The 20,029-nt window shown below is 49.5% G+C and overlaps 1 protein-coding gene across 5 annotated transcripts in view; it reads left to right on the forward strand.

The window, feature by feature from the left end:
- Window positions 1-20,029, forward strand: part of HSPG2 (heparan sulfate proteoglycan 2) — a 166,356-nt gene that overhangs the window by 132,375 nt on the left and 13,952 nt on the right. For 3 of the 5 annotated variants that reach the window (XM_027841414.1, XM_027841416.1, XM_027841417.1), the window contains exons 68-85: window positions 101-248; window positions 1,026-1,177; window positions 1,525-1,675; window positions 4,277-4,428; window positions 4,680-4,827; window positions 5,013-5,156; window positions 7,460-7,594; window positions 7,697-7,881; window positions 9,891-10,086; window positions 12,046-12,225; window positions 12,558-12,818; window positions 14,835-15,033; window positions 15,798-15,895; window positions 16,758-17,024; window positions 17,322-17,431; window positions 18,198-18,345; window positions 18,431-18,547; window positions 19,341-19,458. In XM_027841414.1, coding sequence (XP_027697215.1) covers window positions 101-248; window positions 1,026-1,177; window positions 1,525-1,675; window positions 4,277-4,428; window positions 4,680-4,827; window positions 5,013-5,156; window positions 7,460-7,594; window positions 7,697-7,881; window positions 9,891-10,086; window positions 12,046-12,225; window positions 12,558-12,818; window positions 14,835-15,033; window positions 15,798-15,895; window positions 16,758-17,024; window positions 17,322-17,431; window positions 18,198-18,345; window positions 18,431-18,547; window positions 19,341-19,458 — 2,909 coding nt within the window. The remainder of the gene's footprint in view (window positions 1-100; window positions 249-1,025; window positions 1,178-1,524; window positions 1,676-4,276; window positions 4,429-4,679; window positions 4,828-5,012; window positions 5,157-7,459; window positions 7,595-7,696; window positions 7,882-9,890; window positions 10,087-12,045; window positions 12,226-12,557; window positions 12,819-14,834; window positions 15,034-15,797; window positions 15,896-16,757; window positions 17,025-17,321; window positions 17,432-18,197; window positions 18,346-18,430; window positions 18,548-19,340; window positions 19,459-20,029) is intronic. The other 2 variants (XM_027841415.1, XM_027841418.1) reach the window with 1 other exon arrangement.

The raw sequence follows: 20,029 nt of genomic DNA on the forward strand, positions 1-20,029 counted from the left end.
AAACATGGAGGGAAGGATCCAAGGGACTTGGTTCCAGGGTCTCAACAATAACAGGAACCTTAGGTCATGTTCTCTCTGGCCCCTCTTACTCCTGGCTCAGGTCCATGGCTCCCAGCTGAGGCTTTATCAGGTGTCACCAGCTGACTCTGGCGAGTACGTGTGTCGAGTGATTGGTGGTTCCAGTGTCCAAGAAGCCTCTGTCCTTGTCACCATTGAGCCTGCTCACCCTAACTCTGGTTCCGTACCAGGTGAGGGCCCCGGCAGAGGGGAAAGTGCCCGGGAGAAAGTAGGGATAGAGTAGGGACGGTGGACTTGGGGTTGGGGGAGGAGGCAAGGAATACGGTTGAATCTGCCTTCTGGACCAAAACAGAATCTCAGAGAGCATCTTGTCCAACTCATCCCTGGGCAGGGACCCCCTCTACAGTATCTCATCCAGCCTCTGCTTTTATTCCTTCCGTGACAAGAAACTCACTACTTCTGAAGTAGTGCATTCTACTTTGTGACAGCTCTATTTATTACCAAATCTGTCCTTCCATATCACCTTTTAGTAACTAATCCTTTCTAAAAGTCACTTAAGACTAGCTAATGAAAATTATTCTCAGCTCACTCCAGTGGGGGCTCAAACCAATGGCATTATAGAATCACCCCTGCCCTCAAGGGTACCCCTAGAACTCTGAAGGGAGATGTAACCAGCTTTGCTCTGGAGACTCTTCTGGGAGAGGAGGAGTTGGGCTAAGACTTCTCAGAGTTTCTGTAAGCTACACTTTATAACTCCCCCTCATCCCCTTCCCAGTTCTCTCAGACCAAGCAGAATATGTCTGACCTCTCTCCCTCCTGACAGCCCACCACACCATTGCTACCCCTCTCATTTATCCACATCTCCATTAAAATGTGGGGCCCCAAATCAGGTGCAGCATTCTGAGACAGCCTGAGCTGCTCATAGGGGGACAGAAAGCTGGAGCAGGGAAGGTCAGCCATTCTGAGGGGGAAGGCCTTGTATGCTGATATATTTTGTGTGCCCCCAGCTTCAGGCATCATCCCACCCATCAGAATTGAGTCCTCATCTTCATCTGTGGCTGAAGGACAGACTGTGGATCTCAACTGTGTGGTGGCAGGACAGCCCCATGTCCGGGTCTCATGGTATAGGCGCGGGGGCAGCCTCCCTGTCAAGCACCAGGTATGGAGAATTTAAGGGGTAGAGAAACCTCAGAGAGAGGGAGAAATCAGAGAGAAGGTCCCTCAAGAGTGGATCTGCTTGAGTCCTGCCCAGGGAAAAAAAAAGTTTGAAGCCTCTGAGGACCATAGCTGAGGTGGATCAGACTGAGCAGTGAATGGAAGGATGAGAGGGCCCAGGGGCAAATCAGAGGGTATGGAAAGGTTGAAGGATGCAGGCAGTCTGAAAGCCAGGAAAGGGTTAGAGATCACAGGTGGGTCAAAGGGCACTGGGTGTTGGTGGTCCAGGGTCACATGGCTGGTCAAACGGCCTAAGAAATTCAGCTTCCTATCTCCTCACTCCCTGCTCAGGTCCATGGCTCCCGGCTACGGCTGTACCAGGCATCTCCAGCTGACTCTGGCGAGTATGTGTGCCGGGTGCTTGGTGGCGCCAGCCCCCAAGAGACTTCTATCCTGGTCACCATCAGAGCTTCGGGCTCCGACACTGGCTCTGTCATCCCCAGTGAGTGCCTTTGCAGGGGCTATGGCCAGCAGAATTAGGGGTGGGGCTGCTGCTGATTCTAGGGTTTGGGAAGAGGCTTGGGACCTAGGGACCTTCAGGAATTGCCTGGGCCAGAATCCATGGATGCTAAGGCTTTGTCTCTACCCCTCCCATCACCTCCTGTGGTGCCCACCCCTCCACACACACACACACACACACACACACACACACACACACACACACACACACATTCTGTTTCTCTCTGGCTCATTTTCTAAACACCGTCTCCTGGAAGGCAGCAGATCATTGCTCCAATGACCGGAGGAAACCCAGCCATGTCTATCATTCTGAAGGCTGTAGACCAGGGGTGGGGAACCTGCAGCCTCCATTGGCCTTCTAAGTCCTTGAGTACAGCCTTTTGACTGAGTCCAAGTTTTACAGAACAAATCCTTTTATTGAGAGAATTTATTCTGTGAAGTTTGGATTCAGTCAAAGGGCTACACTTGAGGATTAGAGGGGCACACGTGGCCTCGGGGGCACACGTGGCCTCGAGGCCACAGCTTCCCACCTCTGCTGAGGAGCAAGAAGCGGGGGAACCGAGGAGGGAGATGCATCTCTGCTGTAGCCTCACAAATGCCTCAAGACCCTGGGACAATTTGATCCAAAAAACAGTCATTAAATACTTACTGTGGTTAAGACCATACACTAGGCATCAAGAATATAAAGATGAAAATTGGCAATGACTCTCCTTCCCCTTTAGGAGCTTACAGTCTCCTGGAGAGGGGTGGGCAGTGCAGACCACAGAACACGTCCTCAGATACATAGAACATAACACCAGATAAAATGCAATAGGGGACCGGGAACATTTGTGATCATCCCTTTCAGCTGAGAGTGTAACAGAAGGCTTCCTGGGAGGTGGTGGTCTACGCCCGGCCTGGAGGGGAGCCAGGTGGCCCTGAGGAGGGAGGTGTCCTAGGCATGGGCAGCTTGGGTGGCCCAGGAGGGAGGGGGCAGGACCAGCTTGAGGAAGAGCTCATGTGCTTTGGCCACAATGTATCTGTCTACTGATTTGTCTGTATGTGTTTCTCCCCCCTCCCCCCCAGGTAGACTGTAAGGCAAGCATCATTAGCTCTTGTCTTTGTATCTCCGCTGTCTACCACATCTGGGGGGAGTGAATTGGGGTGGTGTGGGAGCTCTCAGTGTGTAAAAGCCCTCCACTGATACAGATTGGCCGTTCACCTGCAACTTCTAATCTTGTACTCTCTGAGAGATTAAGTGAATCGCCCATGCTCATGAATAGCTAGTTTATTATTGTTGTTCAATCCTATCTGACTCTTCCTGACCCCATTTGGGGTTTTGTTGGCAGAGATACCAAAGTAGTTAGCCATTTCCTTCTCTAGCTCATTTTACAGTTGAGGAAACTGAGGCAAACAGGGTGAAGTGACTTGCCCAGAGTCACCTAGCTAGTAAGTGTCTGATGCCAGATTTGAACTCAACAAGATGAGTCTATTCACCGCACCACCAAGCTACCCCTACATAACTAGGACATTTCTATATATCAGAAGCAAGATTCAAACCCAGATCTCCCTGAGTCCAAGGCAGGCTCTCTATCCACTAGGCTACCATGCCTCTCTTGTCTTCCATATAGTCATCATTTGATAAATGCTTATTTAATGGAATGGCATTAGAAAGAGGAGTGGATTTGGAAGTCAGAAGACTCAACCAAGCCACTTACTAGCTGTGGTGACCTAGTTAGTCAGTCAACAAACATTTTTAAAATATTTTTTCTTAATTACTTATTTATTTTAGTTTTCAACATTCATTTCCACGAGATTTTGAGTTCCAAATTTTTCTCCCCATCTCGCCCCTACCCCTACCCCAAGACAGCATGCATTCTGAATACCCCTTCCCCTAATCTGCCCTCCCTTCTTTCACTGCCCCCTTCTCTTATCCCCTTCCCCTTCTATTTTCCTGTAGGGCAGGATAGATTTCTATACCCCATTGCCTGTATATCTTATTTCCCAGTTGCTTGTGAAAACAATTTTTAACATTTGTTTTTAAAACTTTGGGTTCCAAATTCTCTCCCTCCCTTCCCACCCACTCTCATTGATATGGCAAGCAACTCGATACAGGTTATACATGTGTAGTCATACAAAACACTTCTATAGTAGTCATGTTGTGAAAAACTAACTATATTTCCCTTCATCCTATCCTACCCGCCATTTATTCTATTCTCTCTTTTGACCTTGTCCCTCCTCAGAAGTTCATTTATTACATTTATTAAAGTACCTACTATGTGCCAGGCACTGGGGATACAAAGATAGGGGAAAATACCATTCCTGCCCTCAAAGAGGGCATTCTAATGGGTGAGCCAGTACCCCAACGACCATGAACATACGAGGCAGAGACCAGTGGAAATGGTCCCTCTCAGAGGGAAGACACAAGTCACTCACTTCACCAGCCCTGGTGTTGTCATCTGTAACATGAGGAGATTGGATTTAATGACCTCTCAGTTTCTCTCTAGCTTTAACTCTGCAATCACGTGAATTGAATTGAATTGAACCTGGAATGTATGAGGGAAAATGATCTCCCGTTGCCTTAACCCTCTGTGTGTGCCCACAGCTGCCGCCACCTTCATACCTATCAGAATTGAGTCTTCATCCCCATCAGTGACCGAAGGGCACACGGTGGATTTGAACTGTGTGGTCACCGGGCAGCCCCATGCCCAAGTCACATGGTATAAGAGAGGGGGGACCCTCCCCACCAGACATCAGGTATGGAAACAAAGGGTGGGCTGAGCCCAAAGTTTCTTTCCTCATCCCAACCCCTTCCCAGTCTTTGCCCTTTCTTGGCCAACTGGGTGGCTTCCTTGAGCATGACAATCCCTGCCCTCCCTCCCCAAGCCCAGCTGGAACCTCTCAGAGAAACCTGGGGGGAGTTAGGATGTGCTGGGCTGAGCTAGGCAGACAAGCCCTTGGTGGGTTATTCCTCCCTCCTGTTAATTCTGTTATGCCCCTGACCCCAGGTCCATGGCACCCACCTGAGGCTGTACCAGCTCTCTCGGACTGATGCAGGCGAGTATGTGTGCCGGGTGATCGGTGGCTCTGGCCCGCTACAGGAGTCTTCGTTCACCATAGCTGTGCTGCCCTCCACTACTACTGCTGAATCCTACCGTGAGTTGGGGACCCTCCCCAAACAGGGCAGGCTTGAGGTAGTAGCTTATCTGACTGAGGCACCCTCTTCCTATCCAGTGGCCCACCTCCCTAGGACTCTTGAGTCCCGTGCCATCCCTCCCCCTGAGTTTAGGATCATTGTTCTCTGCTGCCCTTCAGTCCCGCTAAGCCTGCCTTTCCTCCAGGCCTCCAGAGCCCAGTCATCTCCATTGACCCACCAAGCGCCACTGTACAACAGGGCCAGGATGCCACCTTCAAGTGTCTGATCCACGATGGGGCAGCCCCCATCAGCATTGAGTGGAAGATGGCGAGAAACCAGGAGCTGGAAGGTGAGCAGAGCCTTGCAGGGACCTGGGGCCTGGCAGCGTTGGACTGGCAAAGCCAGGAACCTCCTGCCTTGGTGGGCACATTTGCCTCTAGCATATAAGGGGAGAGGACCAGAGGCAAGAGATTTATCATGCAGAAAGCCAAGGGTCAGAAGTCACCAGGGATAACCCAGGGCCTTGAACACAAGGAAGCTTGTCTGTTTGGCTTATAAGGAAGGGTTCTTTGGGCATTAAGAAGGCTCTCACTTCAAAGAAAGATGTTACTTATGCTAATACGAGCTAGCTTTTGTATGGGCACTAGGTGGCGCAGTGAGCTCAATTATCTCTATTCAGATGATTCCCTAGAGCTGCATATTCAGCCCTAGTCTCTCTACAGGCACAAATTTCCAGCTGCCTCTTAGACAACTGGAACTGGTTGTCCATCTTAAGGGCAGCTAGGTGGTGCCATAGCACATAGAGCCCTGGGCCTGGAGTCAGGAAGACTCATCTTCAAAAGTTCAAATCTCGCCTCAGATACTTCCTAGCTATGTGACCCTGGGGGAGTCACTTAACCCTGTTTGCCTCAGTTTCCTCATTTGTAAAATGAGCTGGAGAAGGAAATGACAAAGCACTCCAGGGTCTTTGCCAAGAAAACCCTAAATGGGGACATGAAGAGTTGGACATGACTGAAAACTGAACAACAGCCTTGGGTAGCATTTTAAGACTTCTAAAGTACTTTATATAGGATATCTCATTTGATACTCATAAGAATCCAAGGTGCTATTGTTATCTCCATTTTACTGATAAGGAAAATGAGGCTGGAAGGTCAGACAGTTTTTGACTAAATATAAGGGAAAAAAGTCCTTAACAATCAGATATGTTTTAAAGTGGCATGTGCTGCCTTTGGGAAGTAGTGAGTTTCTCTTCACTAGAGGTCTTCAAGTACAGACCACATGGCTATTTGGTCTGCTATAAAGGGCATTCCTGATCCTGTATGAATTGGATGAGTTCTTTTGACAATAAGCCCTAGGAGGGTCCAAGGCAAGAATTCATTGTCGCTGAGCTCTTCACGCAGGGTCCACTTGGTAAAGATGTCTTCCAAAGGATTCCTGCTCAGATGGGGATTCGATGGGCTCGCCCTAATGTCTCTTCCATTTCTCAAGTCCTGTAATTCTCGGATCTTGGGCTACTGCAGATGTAGGGGATAAGCAGGGCTCCCAGTACTGGTGTTAGTGAGACTGATCTTAATTGGGCTCCCTATGCAACACAGGATGGTCCCAAGAAAACAGAGAGAACAGCGAGAATATGGGGTCTCCCTAAAGAGTCTGATGCACATACCTGCCTTCCCTGCTGAGTCTGGACATATGCTCCCCACTGGGAGAGCTGTGTGACGGGTCATTTTGTGGAGAGGACTTGGCCATGATGTAGCTATCCAGGGCTATTCTTGATGCCTTGTGGTCCTATGACCTTCCCTTAGGGTCCTGACCTTGACAGAGGAGTGGTATGGGGACATGAATCACGAGGAACTGGAGTGACCCAGGCTAAGGCACCCTCGCCAGGTCCTTGGCATTTCCCCATAGAGAAGCAACAGAGTAGAGTGGAAGAACTCCTAGACATGGAGTCAGGAGACCTGGGTTCGAATTCCAGTTCTTCCATGTAGTTGCTACCAGGCCCTAGCCAAATCATGTCACCTTTCTGACCCACCTTTCCCTCATCTATAAAAAGAGGAGTTGGACTAAATGGTCTCTAGGGTTCCTCCTAACTGAATGTTCTAAGGTTCACCCAAGTCCTGACATTTTCTGTTCTCTCTCCCTTTCATATTTGACATTCTTTTCTTCTAAGGTTCTTTCAGATCTCATGTTTTGTATTCTAAGGTACCTTACAGTTCAGATATTTGTTGTTCTAAGATTCCTCCCAGATCTGACATTCCATAATCTAAGGCTCCTTTCAGCACTAATATTCTACGTTCTTAGGTCCCTTTTATATTTGCTAAGCTAAATTTTCTTCCAGATATAATATTCTGTCCTAAAGGCCCTCCCAGTCCTGACATTGTATATTCTAAGGGCCCTCCCAGCTCTCATATTCTGTGTTCTAAGGGCCCCCCAGCTCTTATATTCTCTGTTCTAAAGGTCCGCCCAGCTCTGACCCCTTGTGTTCTAAGGGCCCTCCCAGCTCTGACACCCTCAATTCTGTTCCTAAGTGAGAAGGGCACTTAAAAGATCAGGAATGCACTGGGGAGAAGCAGTCAGGACCCTAAGTGCCTAGAAGGGCTGAGGACCAGGACCAGATCTGAGCCTCTCCTTTTCTGCTTACCCTCTCCCTTGCAGACAACGTGCATCTCAGCCCCAATGGCTCCATTATCACCATCATGGGTGCCCGGCCCAGCAACCATGGCACCTACCGCTGCGTGGCCTCCAACCCCTATGGTGTGGCCCAGAGTGTCGTCAGTCTGAGCGTGCAGGGTAAGTGTGTGGGGTGAAATCCCTGGAGCCTGGGTAATCTAGATATTCCCAGGGGCCTAGCCTGGGCTGGCTCAATAAATCCCACTTCCCTGCCTCCCACAGGACCGCCCACAGTGTCCGTGCTCCCTAAGGGCCCTGTACAGGTGAAGCTTGGCAAAGCTATCTCCCTGGAGTGTGTTAGCGCTGGAGAGCCCCGCCCTTCTGCCCGCTGGATGCGTATCGGGACACCCCTCAAGGTGGATCACCATCGGACTTTGGGGCCCATGGACAGCCATGCCATGCTGCAGGTAAGGACTGAGATCTGGGCAGGGCTATGGGGCTTCTATCAAGAAGCCAGCCCAGGAAGGGGGCATGATAGGGACCAGGGCAAGAAATTAGGGGTGCTCTAGAGACGGTGCCTAAGTATTAATGTTCCCGTGCAACCTCAGAATTTTGTGTAAATATATAAAGCGATTTGAAATCCTTAGCTATGTTCTAAAAGTCATCTATCAACGTGCCAGCTCTCCCAGAGGCAGAGCAACTAGGGGAGGATGTCATTGATCGCCAGCCTCGGGGGGAGAGGTGGGGGGCGCCAACATTTAAGCCCGCCAAAAAGCAGGAAGAGAGAGGTTCTGGTGAGTGGGAGAAGGTGATGCTTGTGAAGGCAGCAGATGCATGCTGGCAATCAGGGTCTGCTAAAGTGAGGCATTATTTTGCCAGAGAGGGCACTGGGTCTGTGAGGTACGTGTGCTGTTTCTGTGTTATCCCTTCTCCCTTGTCATTGTGTGTTTGGGGGGAGGGGGTCACTGGCAGGTGTTGGGCCTGGTTCCTGGGATCCTCACACAGTGTATGTCAGAGAAGAACAAGGGGATGATCACAAAGGTCACAGTCAGTCTGGAACGACTGTTTGAATTGGCCTCCACCTGAGTGTTGAGCTGGTTCCCATTTCCAGTTAAACCAGGACATTCCATTAACCAGGACCGAGTGGCAAGGGCTTTCCCAGGACGCTTATGAGAAGTCCAGAATCTCCCTGATCCTCACTGGGTGATGGAGAGAGACAGGCTCTTCACCTCCTCCAAGTGATTCCATCTCGGGGGCTTGGCTGGACTACTCTCCCCTCAAATCTTTGGGTTCTGAACTAGCCTGCACTTTTTATCTAAGTCCCAGAGGGTGGGATTCCCCCAGCCCATCCCGAAATATATCCTATCTTCCCTGGTAGAAATACTCTCGATGAGTTGATTGACCCAATGGAGACCTTAAGCCTTGTTTGCCCCTGCTTCATACTTCTGATTGATTAATTGGGTGGAGAAGTCTGGGAGTTCTCTATAATTACTGAGGTAGGGGTATGGAACACTTCCTCTTACACAAGTTGAATCCCTCCCTTTACATGACAACCCTAGAGAATGTCTAAGAAGTTGTCCAAAGCATGTCTCGCATAGGAATGGGAGCTGTTATTCTTTCTTTCTCACTGGTATACAAGATTTTAAGGGGATGTAAGAGCGGGCCTAGAAAGAAGGGGCTACGTGGCTGCATGGTATTTGGCTCTGTCATTGAAGGATGGGGCTATTTTTTTTTTAATAATACTTTTCCCCAATTACATGTAAAAAAACAATTTTTAACATTCTGGGCTATTTTTTAAGTTTGAGTTCCAAATGCTCTCCTTGCTCCCTTTCTTCCTCCCTGAGACAGTAAGCAATCTGATATAAGTTATACATGTTCGATTATGTAAAACATATTTCCACATTAGTCATTTTGTGGAAGAGAGGAAGAAAATGAGAAAGTATGCTTTGGTCTGCATTTAGCCTCTATTAGTTCTTTCTCTGGAGATGGAGAGCATTTTTCATCATGAGTCTTGGAATTGTCTTGGATCATTGTATCACTGAGAAGAGCTAAGTCATTCCCAATTGATATTGCCAATTACTGTGTAAAATGTTCTACTGGTTCTGCTTACTTCACTCTGCATCAGTTCATGTAAATCTTCCCAGGTTTTTCTGAAACCATCCTGCTCATCATTTCCTTATAACACAGTAGCATTCCATCGTAATCATATGCTACAACTTGTTCAGCCATTCCCCAATTGATGGGCATCCCCTCAATTTCCAATCCTTAGCCACCAAAAAAAGAACTACTAACAATAACCTTGTACAAATATGTCCTTTTCCCTTATTTTTTTTTTAATCTCTTTGGATTAAAGACCTAGTAGTGGTATTGCTAGATCACAGGGTATGCAGTTTTATAGCCCTTTTGTCAAATATTTCCAAATTGCTAGGAAGAGTCTGTTCTAAGCATACTCTCTATTCCCTGTGCCTACCCCCAGATTACAGAGGCCCAACCAGAGGATGCAGGCACCTATGTCTGCTTGGCCCAGAATGCTCTGGGCTCTGCTCAAGCTCGGGTGGAAGTGAGTGTGGAGACAGGCATAGCACCTGTGGGTGCCCCTGAGGTGCGCGTGGAAGAGGCAGAAATGACTGTGGAAGCAGGGAAGACCGCCACCCTACGCTGCTCAGCCACAGGTAGGGAGGAGGACATGGCCCCCCCAGGTAGGAAGGGGTGGTCAGAATTACCAGGACAGGGCACTACTGGGGAAGGACATTCCTGAACTTCAAAGCGTTCCAGAAATGAATACGTAGGTGTCTACTAAAGTAGACAGCTGGGGGAGCACCATAATGCACCATAATTCAAATCCAGCCTCAGACATATTTAGCTGTGTAAGCCTGGGCAAGTCAGTTAACCTCTTGTCTGCCTCAGTTCCCTATCTGTAAAATGGGAACAATAATAGCTCCTACCTTCCAGAATTGTTGTGAGGATCACATGAAATAATATTTGCAAAGGGCTTCCTACAATGCCTGGCAGATAGTAGGGGGTATATAAATGTTAGCTATTATTGATGCAGTTTAGGGGTTCAGGGGTCCTAGGACCCCAAAATCACAACACATGGGTCCTGCCCAAAAGAACTTGACCCAAGCGTTCTTTCAGCCAAAAACAAGGTTTATTAGAACATCGTCATATTTGGCAGACTCTTAAGGAGTCTGAACATTAGTAAGCTATTGGCTAGATTTTAAGAATCTAAGGATCTTAATGGAGACAAGATGGATCTTATATACACAAAGACTGTGGGAGGGATCTAGGAGTGGCCAAGTATGAGGTAATAGAAAGGCCAGTTGATGGGATTATAGCCTCAGGCTAACACCAGAGATTTGGCCATGTGAGACTGTCCAGGGTTTTCCCTTTCTGGGGCCCAGATCCCATCCCCAACTCCATCATTATTATTATTAAGTACTATTGCTCTGATGACCAGTGGGTTGTAGAGGGTAGGCACAAGCCTTCCCAAGAGCTGGGCTGTAGCTGTACATGTCAAAATAATGGTCCGCCCTTCACTGTGAGCTGCTCTGGGATATCTGGGGCCCAGGAGGCTTGTGTGTCACTCTGAGCTCCGACTGTTCTACTGGAGCCATCCTAGCTGCTCTGTCTTCCTTGATCTCTCGCTTAGGAGGGCTAGCAGAGCTGGAGCATCCTGGGAGCTTAGTGGAAATAAAAGAGTATGAGATGCTTGGAGACCTGGGTTCGAATGTGGGCCCCTTCTGTTTACAATCTGCCATCTTGGGCACTTGACTTCAGTTTCTTCAGTAAATGGAACAGTAAAATCTTTTTGGTCCCATACCAAAGCAGAAAAGCAACTTGCTGGGCACTGAGGATAAATGACTTACCCAGGGTCACATAGGTCAGTCTGAGAGAGGACTTGAACCATGATGCTAGGAGGATTCTAGGATTCTAACTAATGCCTCTCAAGCAGAAATACCTACAGGCTAAATGAATGAATGAATGAATGAATGAAAACGCCTAAGTGCCAACAAAGTGCCAGCCATTGTGCTGAGTGCTGGGAATAAATTTTTTTTTTTTTAAATAAAACAGTCCCTGTCTTCAAAGAGTTCTCCAGTAGTAGCAGACCTGTGGTAGAAAGGTGTAGAGGCCAGGGGAGGGAAGTATCTGCGGGAGTCAGGGATGGATGGAGCTTTGAAGACCCAATTGTCGCATTCTTTTTAGGAACAAAGGTGATGTTTATTTGATTACTTAGCTGGGGCTGGAAGGGTGTGGGACACCCTCCAGCCCACTACCTGGAGGGAGATGAATTAGATAAATATGGTATGTCCATATTTAATGGATTAATTGAATCTTTCACCCATCTTGGGAACTGGGTCCCTAGGCCTAAATTCCAAAGTTGATTGGGTTAACAGTCTTTTGATTGGGGTGGGGTGGGAAGGGAAGATGTTTTCAGGTGACCTCGAGGTGTGGTTCCCCTGTAGATAGGCTGAGAACTGAATGGAATGAGAATGAATTGGGCTGATTTGACTGTGTTATTTCTAAAGTCCCTTATACCTCTAGCTCCCATTATTCTTAGAGAATGGTCTAGGTTGTCCAAGGATGCTCTGCCCCCCCCATCCCCATTCCTTCTGGTTCTTTCTCCCCTCTAGGCAGCCCTCCTCCCACTGTGCATTGGTCCAAGCTTCGGGCACCTCTGCCCTGGAAACATCAGCTGTCTGGCAACACCCTGATCCTCCCCGAGGTTGCCCAACAAGACTCTGGCCAGTACATCTGCAATGCCACCAACTCAGCTGGGCATGCTGAGGCCACTGTCATCCTGCATGTGGAGAGTAAGGACCCGGCCATTGGCCCCAGGAGTGGATTCCCCTTCTCTAGCCCACCTGCCTGCCAGCAGCTGGAGTGCCCTTTCTGCCACCTCCTCCTGGTGTCCATCTCTTTCCTGCCCATCTCCCCCATTTCTGACCTCTGCCCATCTCTCCCTTTGACCTCCAACAGAGCTGGTTTCTGAGGCTAAGCAGCCTCTTTGCCCTTCTCCCTTCCCTGAACTCTCTGCCCATCCTTCCTCCCCACCTAATCTGTGATCTACACCTGCTGCGCCTCCTTGCCTGCTTGGTGCCCTTTGCTTGCCCCCCCTCACCCCTTTTGTATTTATCTGCCCCAGGCCATCCATATGCCACGACAATCCCTGAAGAGGCCCTGGTAGGAGTAGGAGAAATTGTACAGTTTCAGTGCCTGGCACACGGGACACCCCCACTCACCTTCCACTGGAGTCGGGTGAATGGAAGCCTCCCCAGACGGGCAGCTGTTCGAGGGGACCTGCTGCGCATCAACCCCACCTCCCCTGAGGACGCTGGCCAGTACCAGTGCCTCGTCACCAACAGGGTCGGCTCTGCCCAGGCCTTCGCCCACCTCCGAATCCAGGGTGAGAGGCACATGAAAGGGAAGGGGATTGACTTTCTGTGGACACCGTTGATTAGTGCTGATGCTTCCTGACACCCACCCACACCCAGAAGCACCCCTACATAGGCCTTCGCTGCCACTGTCACACATAAAGACCCATGCCTCTATCAAGTTCCTACTGTGTACAAGGGCCTGAGCTCTGTAATAGGAAGGCAAAGATGAGAAACAAAACAGTTGGTGATCTCAGGGGGGCATACTGGCTTTTGAGGGGTTATAACATATACTCAGGTAAGTATTACACAAAATGAGGCTGCTGATGGTACAGTGGCCTACAGTCAAGGAAGAACTGAGTTCAAATCCAGCCTCATACACTAGCTCTGTGACCTGGGCAAAGCATTTCACCTCTGGGTGCCTCAGTTTCCTCATCTGTAAAATAGGGGTTATAACATCCCTACCTCCCAGGGTTGTTGGGAGGATTAAATGAGATAGTATTTGTAAGGAGTTTAGCACAGTGCCTGGGGCATAGTAAGCACTATGTAAATGTAAGCTGTTATTATTATTATCATCATTATTCTTAGATAGGGAGTATTGAAGAATAATTTGAGAAGGGAGAGAAGAAAGAAGTGGGCCCTGAACAGAGGGCCATTGAAGGCAGGGAAGACTTCTGAAAGGTGGGGAGGAAGAGGATGGAAAGTGTCCCAGGAAATCTAGATTCCCCCTAGAATGAGCTGTGAAACACCACTGAGGAGTCTGCAGATGTGGGCTGGCCTGCTGGCTCTCTTTGATCCTGGGTTTCATCATCAATATAATGAGAAGGTTGGGCTAGATGACCCAAGGTCCCATCTGGCTCTAGGCCTATGAATCTAATATTCTATGATAATGATAATTAGCATGTACATGACGATTTAAGGTTTACAGAGCGCTTTACTTACGTCTGTCAACCCAATGGTGAGGTCCATGGTATTGTTATCTCCATTTTACAGATGAGAAAACTGAGGCAGAGAGAAGGGTTTTTCTGTGCCCAGAATCACAAAACTAGTTAGTGTTTGAAGTAGAATTTGAACTCAGGCCTTCATGACTCCAAGTCCAATTTTATCTCCAATGTGGTTCGATGGAATGATCTCTCAATCAGAGCACCTGATTTCAGTGTAATTCAATTCATCAAGCATTTACTAAGTGTTGAGGTTTAGGGGTTAGGGGTGACTAGAGGAGGGGTCTAAGGAAGATGGGGATGAGAGTGGGACCTGGCCAAGGGAGCATGGAGTCTAGATAGGATGAAGGGTGGGAAGTGGCTGGGGCCATCTGGAGGTAATAGGATTGGGAGATAGGGTGTAGGCCATAATGAAAGGCCAGTTGATAGGATTGGAGCCTCAGGGGAACACCAGAGATTTGGCCACTGGGAAAGTCCAGGGTTTTTTCTTTTGGGGATCCAGATCCCATCCTCATCACTAAGCACCTACTGTGTGCTAGGCACTGTCCTAGAGGTTGGAGATAAAAAGACCAAAATGAAACAGTCCCTGCCCTCAAAGAACATACATTGTATTGCTTTGACATGCTGGTACCAGGTCACTTCCCCTGGGCTTCATTGTACCATCTGTGAAATGGGGCCTGGATCACTGAACTGGGTGTTGGCTGAAAGTCCCCCTCTAGGTCTAAAATTTGATGAATAGAATTGGAGTGGGGATGAAGGGGGCAGGGGGGGGGGCCTGTGGGGCTGGTGGCGCTGAGGAGGGCTACAGGGGAGGAAGAGAATTTAGAACTGAAAATTTTAAAAATTAATGTTAAAAACTTTTTAAGTAGATAAAGTCATGAACTACGTCTTATTTCTCTATCACATGCATCTAGTCTGTCTCTAACTTCCAAAGCAGATGAAATATTAAGTAGCACAAATCAGAACCCCCCCATCCTCCTATGCCATCTCTGCTTCCCTGATGCATCTTCAAGCAGAAGGGCCAGGGATGGGTGGTGCCCAGGAAGGGGTCCCTTACCCTCTGACGGCCAATGGGCAGCAGAGCTGTGACTTGCAGCCTTGTTCCAGCAGGTGCCCACCCTGCAGGCCCCTACCCAGCAGCCTCAGCTCCAGCCGTGCACATCACACCTCAGCAGGAGACAAAGGGCATTGGGGGCAGCGTCGAGTTCCACTGCGCTGTGGACGGTGACTCGGGAGCCCAGATCCACTGGTTCAAAGAAGGAGGGCAGCTGCCACAGGGTCACACTGTGCAAGATGGGGTGCTTCGGTGAGGAGGAGAGGCAGATGTGTGGGGGAGGGGGAAGGCTGCCTGTCCCTGGAGTCCCTGTCATGGAGCCCATGAGAGAGCTTCACACCTCGTGTGTAGGGGGTGTGGTGACTCTGGCATCATCCTAACACTAGCTCCTATTACAGCAGTGCTAAGGTTTCCAAAGTAATCTCACTATAGCCCTGGAAGGTCACTTAACTAATCAATAGGTGAGCAAACATTAAGAACTTCCTATGTGCCTGGCACTGTTCAAAGGGCTAAGAATTCAGATACCAGCAGAAAAAAAAGACAATCTCTGTCCTCAAGGAACTTATATTCTAATGGGGAAAGACATAAAAGGGAAGATGGGATGAAGTGGGGGCATGAGAGAGAAAGTTCTGGAAAGAACCTGAAGGAGGGTGGCCAGAAGCATGAAGAATGGCTTGCCTGGATGCCCTCCTGGGAAGAACCATCCAATCAGAGGGAGAGGCTGCAGGGACAGAGGGTATGTCCAGTGGGTGAATTCCAGGGCAGGAGTGAGGTTTCAGGAAGAAGAGGTTTTGGGGGGCATGGAAGAGAGAAGGTCCTGGACAGTCAGGAGGGCAGCCCAGAAAGATGTTATCACTGTTTTACAAAAGAAGACACAGAGCCAGAAGTAAAGCGATTTGTCCTTACAGATGGAAAATGCTGCTGTTACTGTTAACTGCTCTAATTCTTACTATCATCATTGTTGTTTACCTGGCCTTTATAGGCACCATCAATATTGGACTTTGATTTCCTTACAGGATCCAGAATTTGGACCAGAGTTGCCAGGGGACATATATTTGCCGTGCACACGGGCCATGGGGCCAGGCCCAGGCTAGTGCACAGCTAGTTGTTCATGGTGGGTGAAAGTCTTTTTTTTCTTTTTTTCTTTCTTTTTTGGAGGTAATCGGGGTTAAGTGACTTGCCCAGAGTCACACGGCTAGGAAGTGTCTGAGGTTGGATTTGAACTCAGTTCCTCCTGATTCTAGAGCCAGAACTCTATTCACTGGGTTACCTAGCTGCCCCATGAGTGAAAGTCTTGGTCTAGTCTGGGAAATTTGCATTCAAAGAGCCTCAAACCTCTACAGATGGGTGGGGAGGAAAGAAAACAACGAACAAAGGGAAGGGTCTGAGGGACTTGAGACAGTCTTTTAAATCATGAAGATTATAAGCCCTTCCAACTCTGAGATATTCCTATATAAACCTTATTTATGGGGTGTTAGAGTAGTGTAACATCTGACACAGACTAGGGATATCCTGTGGGTGTAACAAAGTAATCACTCTCCAGACCCTGTGATTAAGACCTCAGGCAGCTCACAGCCCAGCCCAGTGTACAAGCCATTCCCTACAGATACATGTGAGAAAGGAGAACACTGGCAAAGGCAAAGTCAACCTGGTAACCAGGCCACAAAGATCTCAGTGAATCCTCTCTCCTTCTTCTTGTCAATACACCCAGCTCTTCAGCATATAAACCAGATTAGAAAACACAAATCTGAGCTTTCCAAACTTTTATAAATTGCTGAGAGGCAGCGTTGGAGTGGGAGAGAGACCAGTGCCATCTTGAAGGCTATTGGCATCAGCTGCTGCCTTGCTGCTCTGAGCTTAACTGCTCCACCTCCTAGATTATGATAAGCATTTGCTACTTACCTCTCCATCCTCTGAGGCCAGTGCATTAGGGCCCATGTCTCTGAATCCCTGTCCCTCCCTCCCTTTCTCCCCAGCACTTCCCTCTGTGCTCATTAACATCCGGACATCAGTGCAGACCGTCGTAGTGGGTCATGCTGTGGAGTTTGAGTGCCTGGCCCTGGGTGATCCCAAGCCTCATGTCACCTGGAGCAAAGTGGGGGGTCAGCTGCGCTCAGGCATTGTGCAGAGTGGAGGCACCATCAGGATTGCCCGCGTGGAGCAGGCGGATGCTGGGCAGTATCGATGCACCGCCACCAATGCGGCGGGTACCACCCAGTCTCATGTGCTGCTGCTCGTGCAAGGTAAAGGCCTACCTTAGATCCTTCCCGTATCCTGCACATCGTTTGTTCTCTGTGCCCATCATTTCCCCCAATCACCAAGTCCACCCATGACCTGGGGGTCCCTAAGCTTCAAATATGGCCATGCCCACCTTTCATCCCACTTCATGTCAATCATGCCCTCCCAATCTCATAACCCAACCATTTCCACCACTTCCTTTTAATCAACTCCGTCCTTCTTTAATATCCTCCCTCCCAGACCTGCCCCTCTGCCCCACATGGTGCCTGTATCTCACAACATGCACCTCCTACCCCTTTTAGCTTTGCCCCAGATCTCGGCCCCTCCAGAGGTCCGAGTGCCTGCTGGCTCCGCAGCCGTCTTCCCTTGCATGGCTTCAGGCTTCCCAACTCCTGACATCACCTGGACCAAGGTAGGGACCTGTGGGGGAGGAAAGGGAAATGTGAAGGTCACTGGAGAGTAAGAAAGACTGAAGATGGGGTCAAACCAGAGGATGAGACGAAACCTAAAGACATAAAAGAACCTTCTCAAGAGAAGTGAGACGTCGTTGAAAGACGTGGGTTCAAATCCTGCCTCAGACATTTACTCACTATGTGATCATTGGCAAGCCATTTAATCTCTCAGGGCCTCAGTTTCTTTATCTGTAAAATGAAGAGAATTGAACGAACTGACTTAAGGTTGTTTCCAGCTCTAACATTTTGCAGTCTTGCCGTCCCCTTTATAGTGTATTTTCCCTGATTCCGGACTGAATTCCTAGGCACAGACTCTCTTAGTGCTCTAATCCTCTCCTCTCCTTTCCCCCCCCAACAGAAGTTGTGACTGATGCTGATGATTGGATGCAGGATCCACTTCTGAGATCTGGGGGGAAACCTCCTCCAAACCTTTCATTTTACAGAGGGGGAAACTGAGGCTTTGGGAGGGATAGGGGTTCACTCATGGCCCCTTGCTAAGGAGTATCAGAGCCAGGCATTGAACCCGGGTTCCCTGACTCCAAACTCAGCTCTCACTACCCTGCATCACAGGACCCAGGGATAAAAAGAAGGGCTTCTCAGAGAGAATGGATGAGCTCTGGTAGAAGGTCAAAGACCCCCATGAGCGGTACCAGGCCTTGGAGCCAGGGCACCAGGCAGCTGATACAGGGGCTGGAGCTGAGTACAAGTGGCTATATTTTGTTTCAGCTGGAGGGAGACCTTCCCCCAGACAGTCATCAGGAGAATAATGTGCTGACGCTGCCCTCTGTCCGGCCTCAAGATGCTGGCACCTACATCTGTACTGCTACCAACCGTCAGGGCAAAGTGAAAGCTTTTGCCCGCCTCGAGGTACCAGGTGAGATGGCCCTGATGCCAGCCTCCAACTCTCCCCTGCCATGTCTAGTGAGTTATACCCTCTGACCACCATGTCTTGTCCACAGAGAGAGTGGTCCCTTACTTCACCCAGACCCCACACTCTTTCCTGCCTCTGCCCACCATCAAGGACGCCTACAGAAAGTTTGAAATCCGGATCAATTTCAGGCCTGATGCTGCAGATGGTAAGAGGATGGGTGGTCACCAAGGGGGTGGTGTCCCTGTCTCAGCCTTGGGGATGGACCCGATTCTTCTGTTACATCATCCTCTCCCATCGGCTGAGCCCCCCGGGTCTCCAGGCCATTTCTCTGCCCCTCTCTGTAACTATCTCAGAGCACATGCAGACCAGCTGGTGTCTTGTCTTTCTCTCCCTTCCTCCACCTCTCTCCTCTTATTCATTCATTCTTCTTCATGTCTCCCTCTTCTCTCTCCATGGCGCCTCCTCTCCTGGGATTCTCCAACATGACCTGTTCTTCGTTCCTCTCTGTCCTGTTCATCTGCTCCATCCCCCCTTCTTCCTGAGGCCCTCCCTCTTCCTCCCCTGCTCCCTTTCTCCCTATCTCTCCCTCCTCTCCTGATCCTGGCCCATGCTCCCTGCCTCTCTCCACTTTTTCCTGTTTCTGCCTGTCTTCGGCCTTCCCTGGCCAGCCCTCCTTCTTTATTCCGGTAAGTCCTCTGCCTTCCCCATGCACCCTGTGGGGGTTTCTTCATTTAACTGATCGCTCTGTGGGGACAGGCATGAGTTCTCCCTCTCTATCACATTTTAGCAGGTTCCCTCTAATCTGGAGGCTCCCCCAAGGGAAAGGGGGAGGGGGGCATAACAGGCCAGGTTTCTGTCTCAGAAAGAGCCAAAGTCTGAGATGGGATTGGGAAGCTAGGTAGGGATAGACCAGCCTGGTTTTAGCATTAGCATGGGAGGAGAGGAGAGAGGGAGGCAGATGCCAGACAGGGAGCTCCTGACTTGGTTGTCCCCCACAGGCATGCTGATTTACAATGGACAGAAGCCGATCCCAGGACCTGGGAGCCCTGTCAATCTGGCAGCCAGGCAGCCTGACTTCATCTCCTTTGGCCTGGTGGGCGGGAGGCCAGAATTCCGGTGAGATGCCCTTCTCTCCCTGCAGTCCCACTTTCTCTTGGAATCCTGAACAGGTTGGAGGCAGGGCCGTGGGATGGTCAGGCAGCCTGAGCGACAAATCACGAATCAGCTCTTGAAGACATCCCAGTCTTACGGAGGAGACGCAGTCCCAGTCTGCAGGGAGTCCCCAGTATTTGGAAGGGGCGGGGAGACAGGCTACGTATGAAGTACTCCCCTTATGTTGGGAAGTCGGGAATGGTCGTTTGAGTAATTGGAGAGCAGAAGTACATGGGTTTAATCTGGGAAGGCTTCCCAGAGTCAGCAGAATTGGGTCCAGATTTAAGTGAGAAGCAGAGGCTTGGTGAGAAAGATCTGGGACGGCTGTCAGTGCATCTGGGATGGAGGGATGGAGGACAGATCTGCCTGCCTTGTGCATGGATGGACTGGGCCTGGAGCAGGATCCAGAACTCCTCCAGTTTACTTGTAGTTTCTAAGGTCTCCTGGAAGGACTTAGGAGAGTCCTGGACTGCCCTTTCTCCCATGGTCTCACCCCCTTCCCCACAGTTCCTGATCCTAATCTCCCTTGTCACTA

Source organism: Vombatus ursinus, unplaced genomic scaffold (assembly GCF_900497805.2).
Source record: "Vombatus ursinus unplaced genomic scaffold, bare-nosed wombat genome assembly UNPS02014859.1, whole genome shotgun sequence".
NCBI lineage: Eukaryota > Metazoa > Chordata > Mammalia > Diprotodontia > Vombatidae > Vombatus > Vombatus ursinus.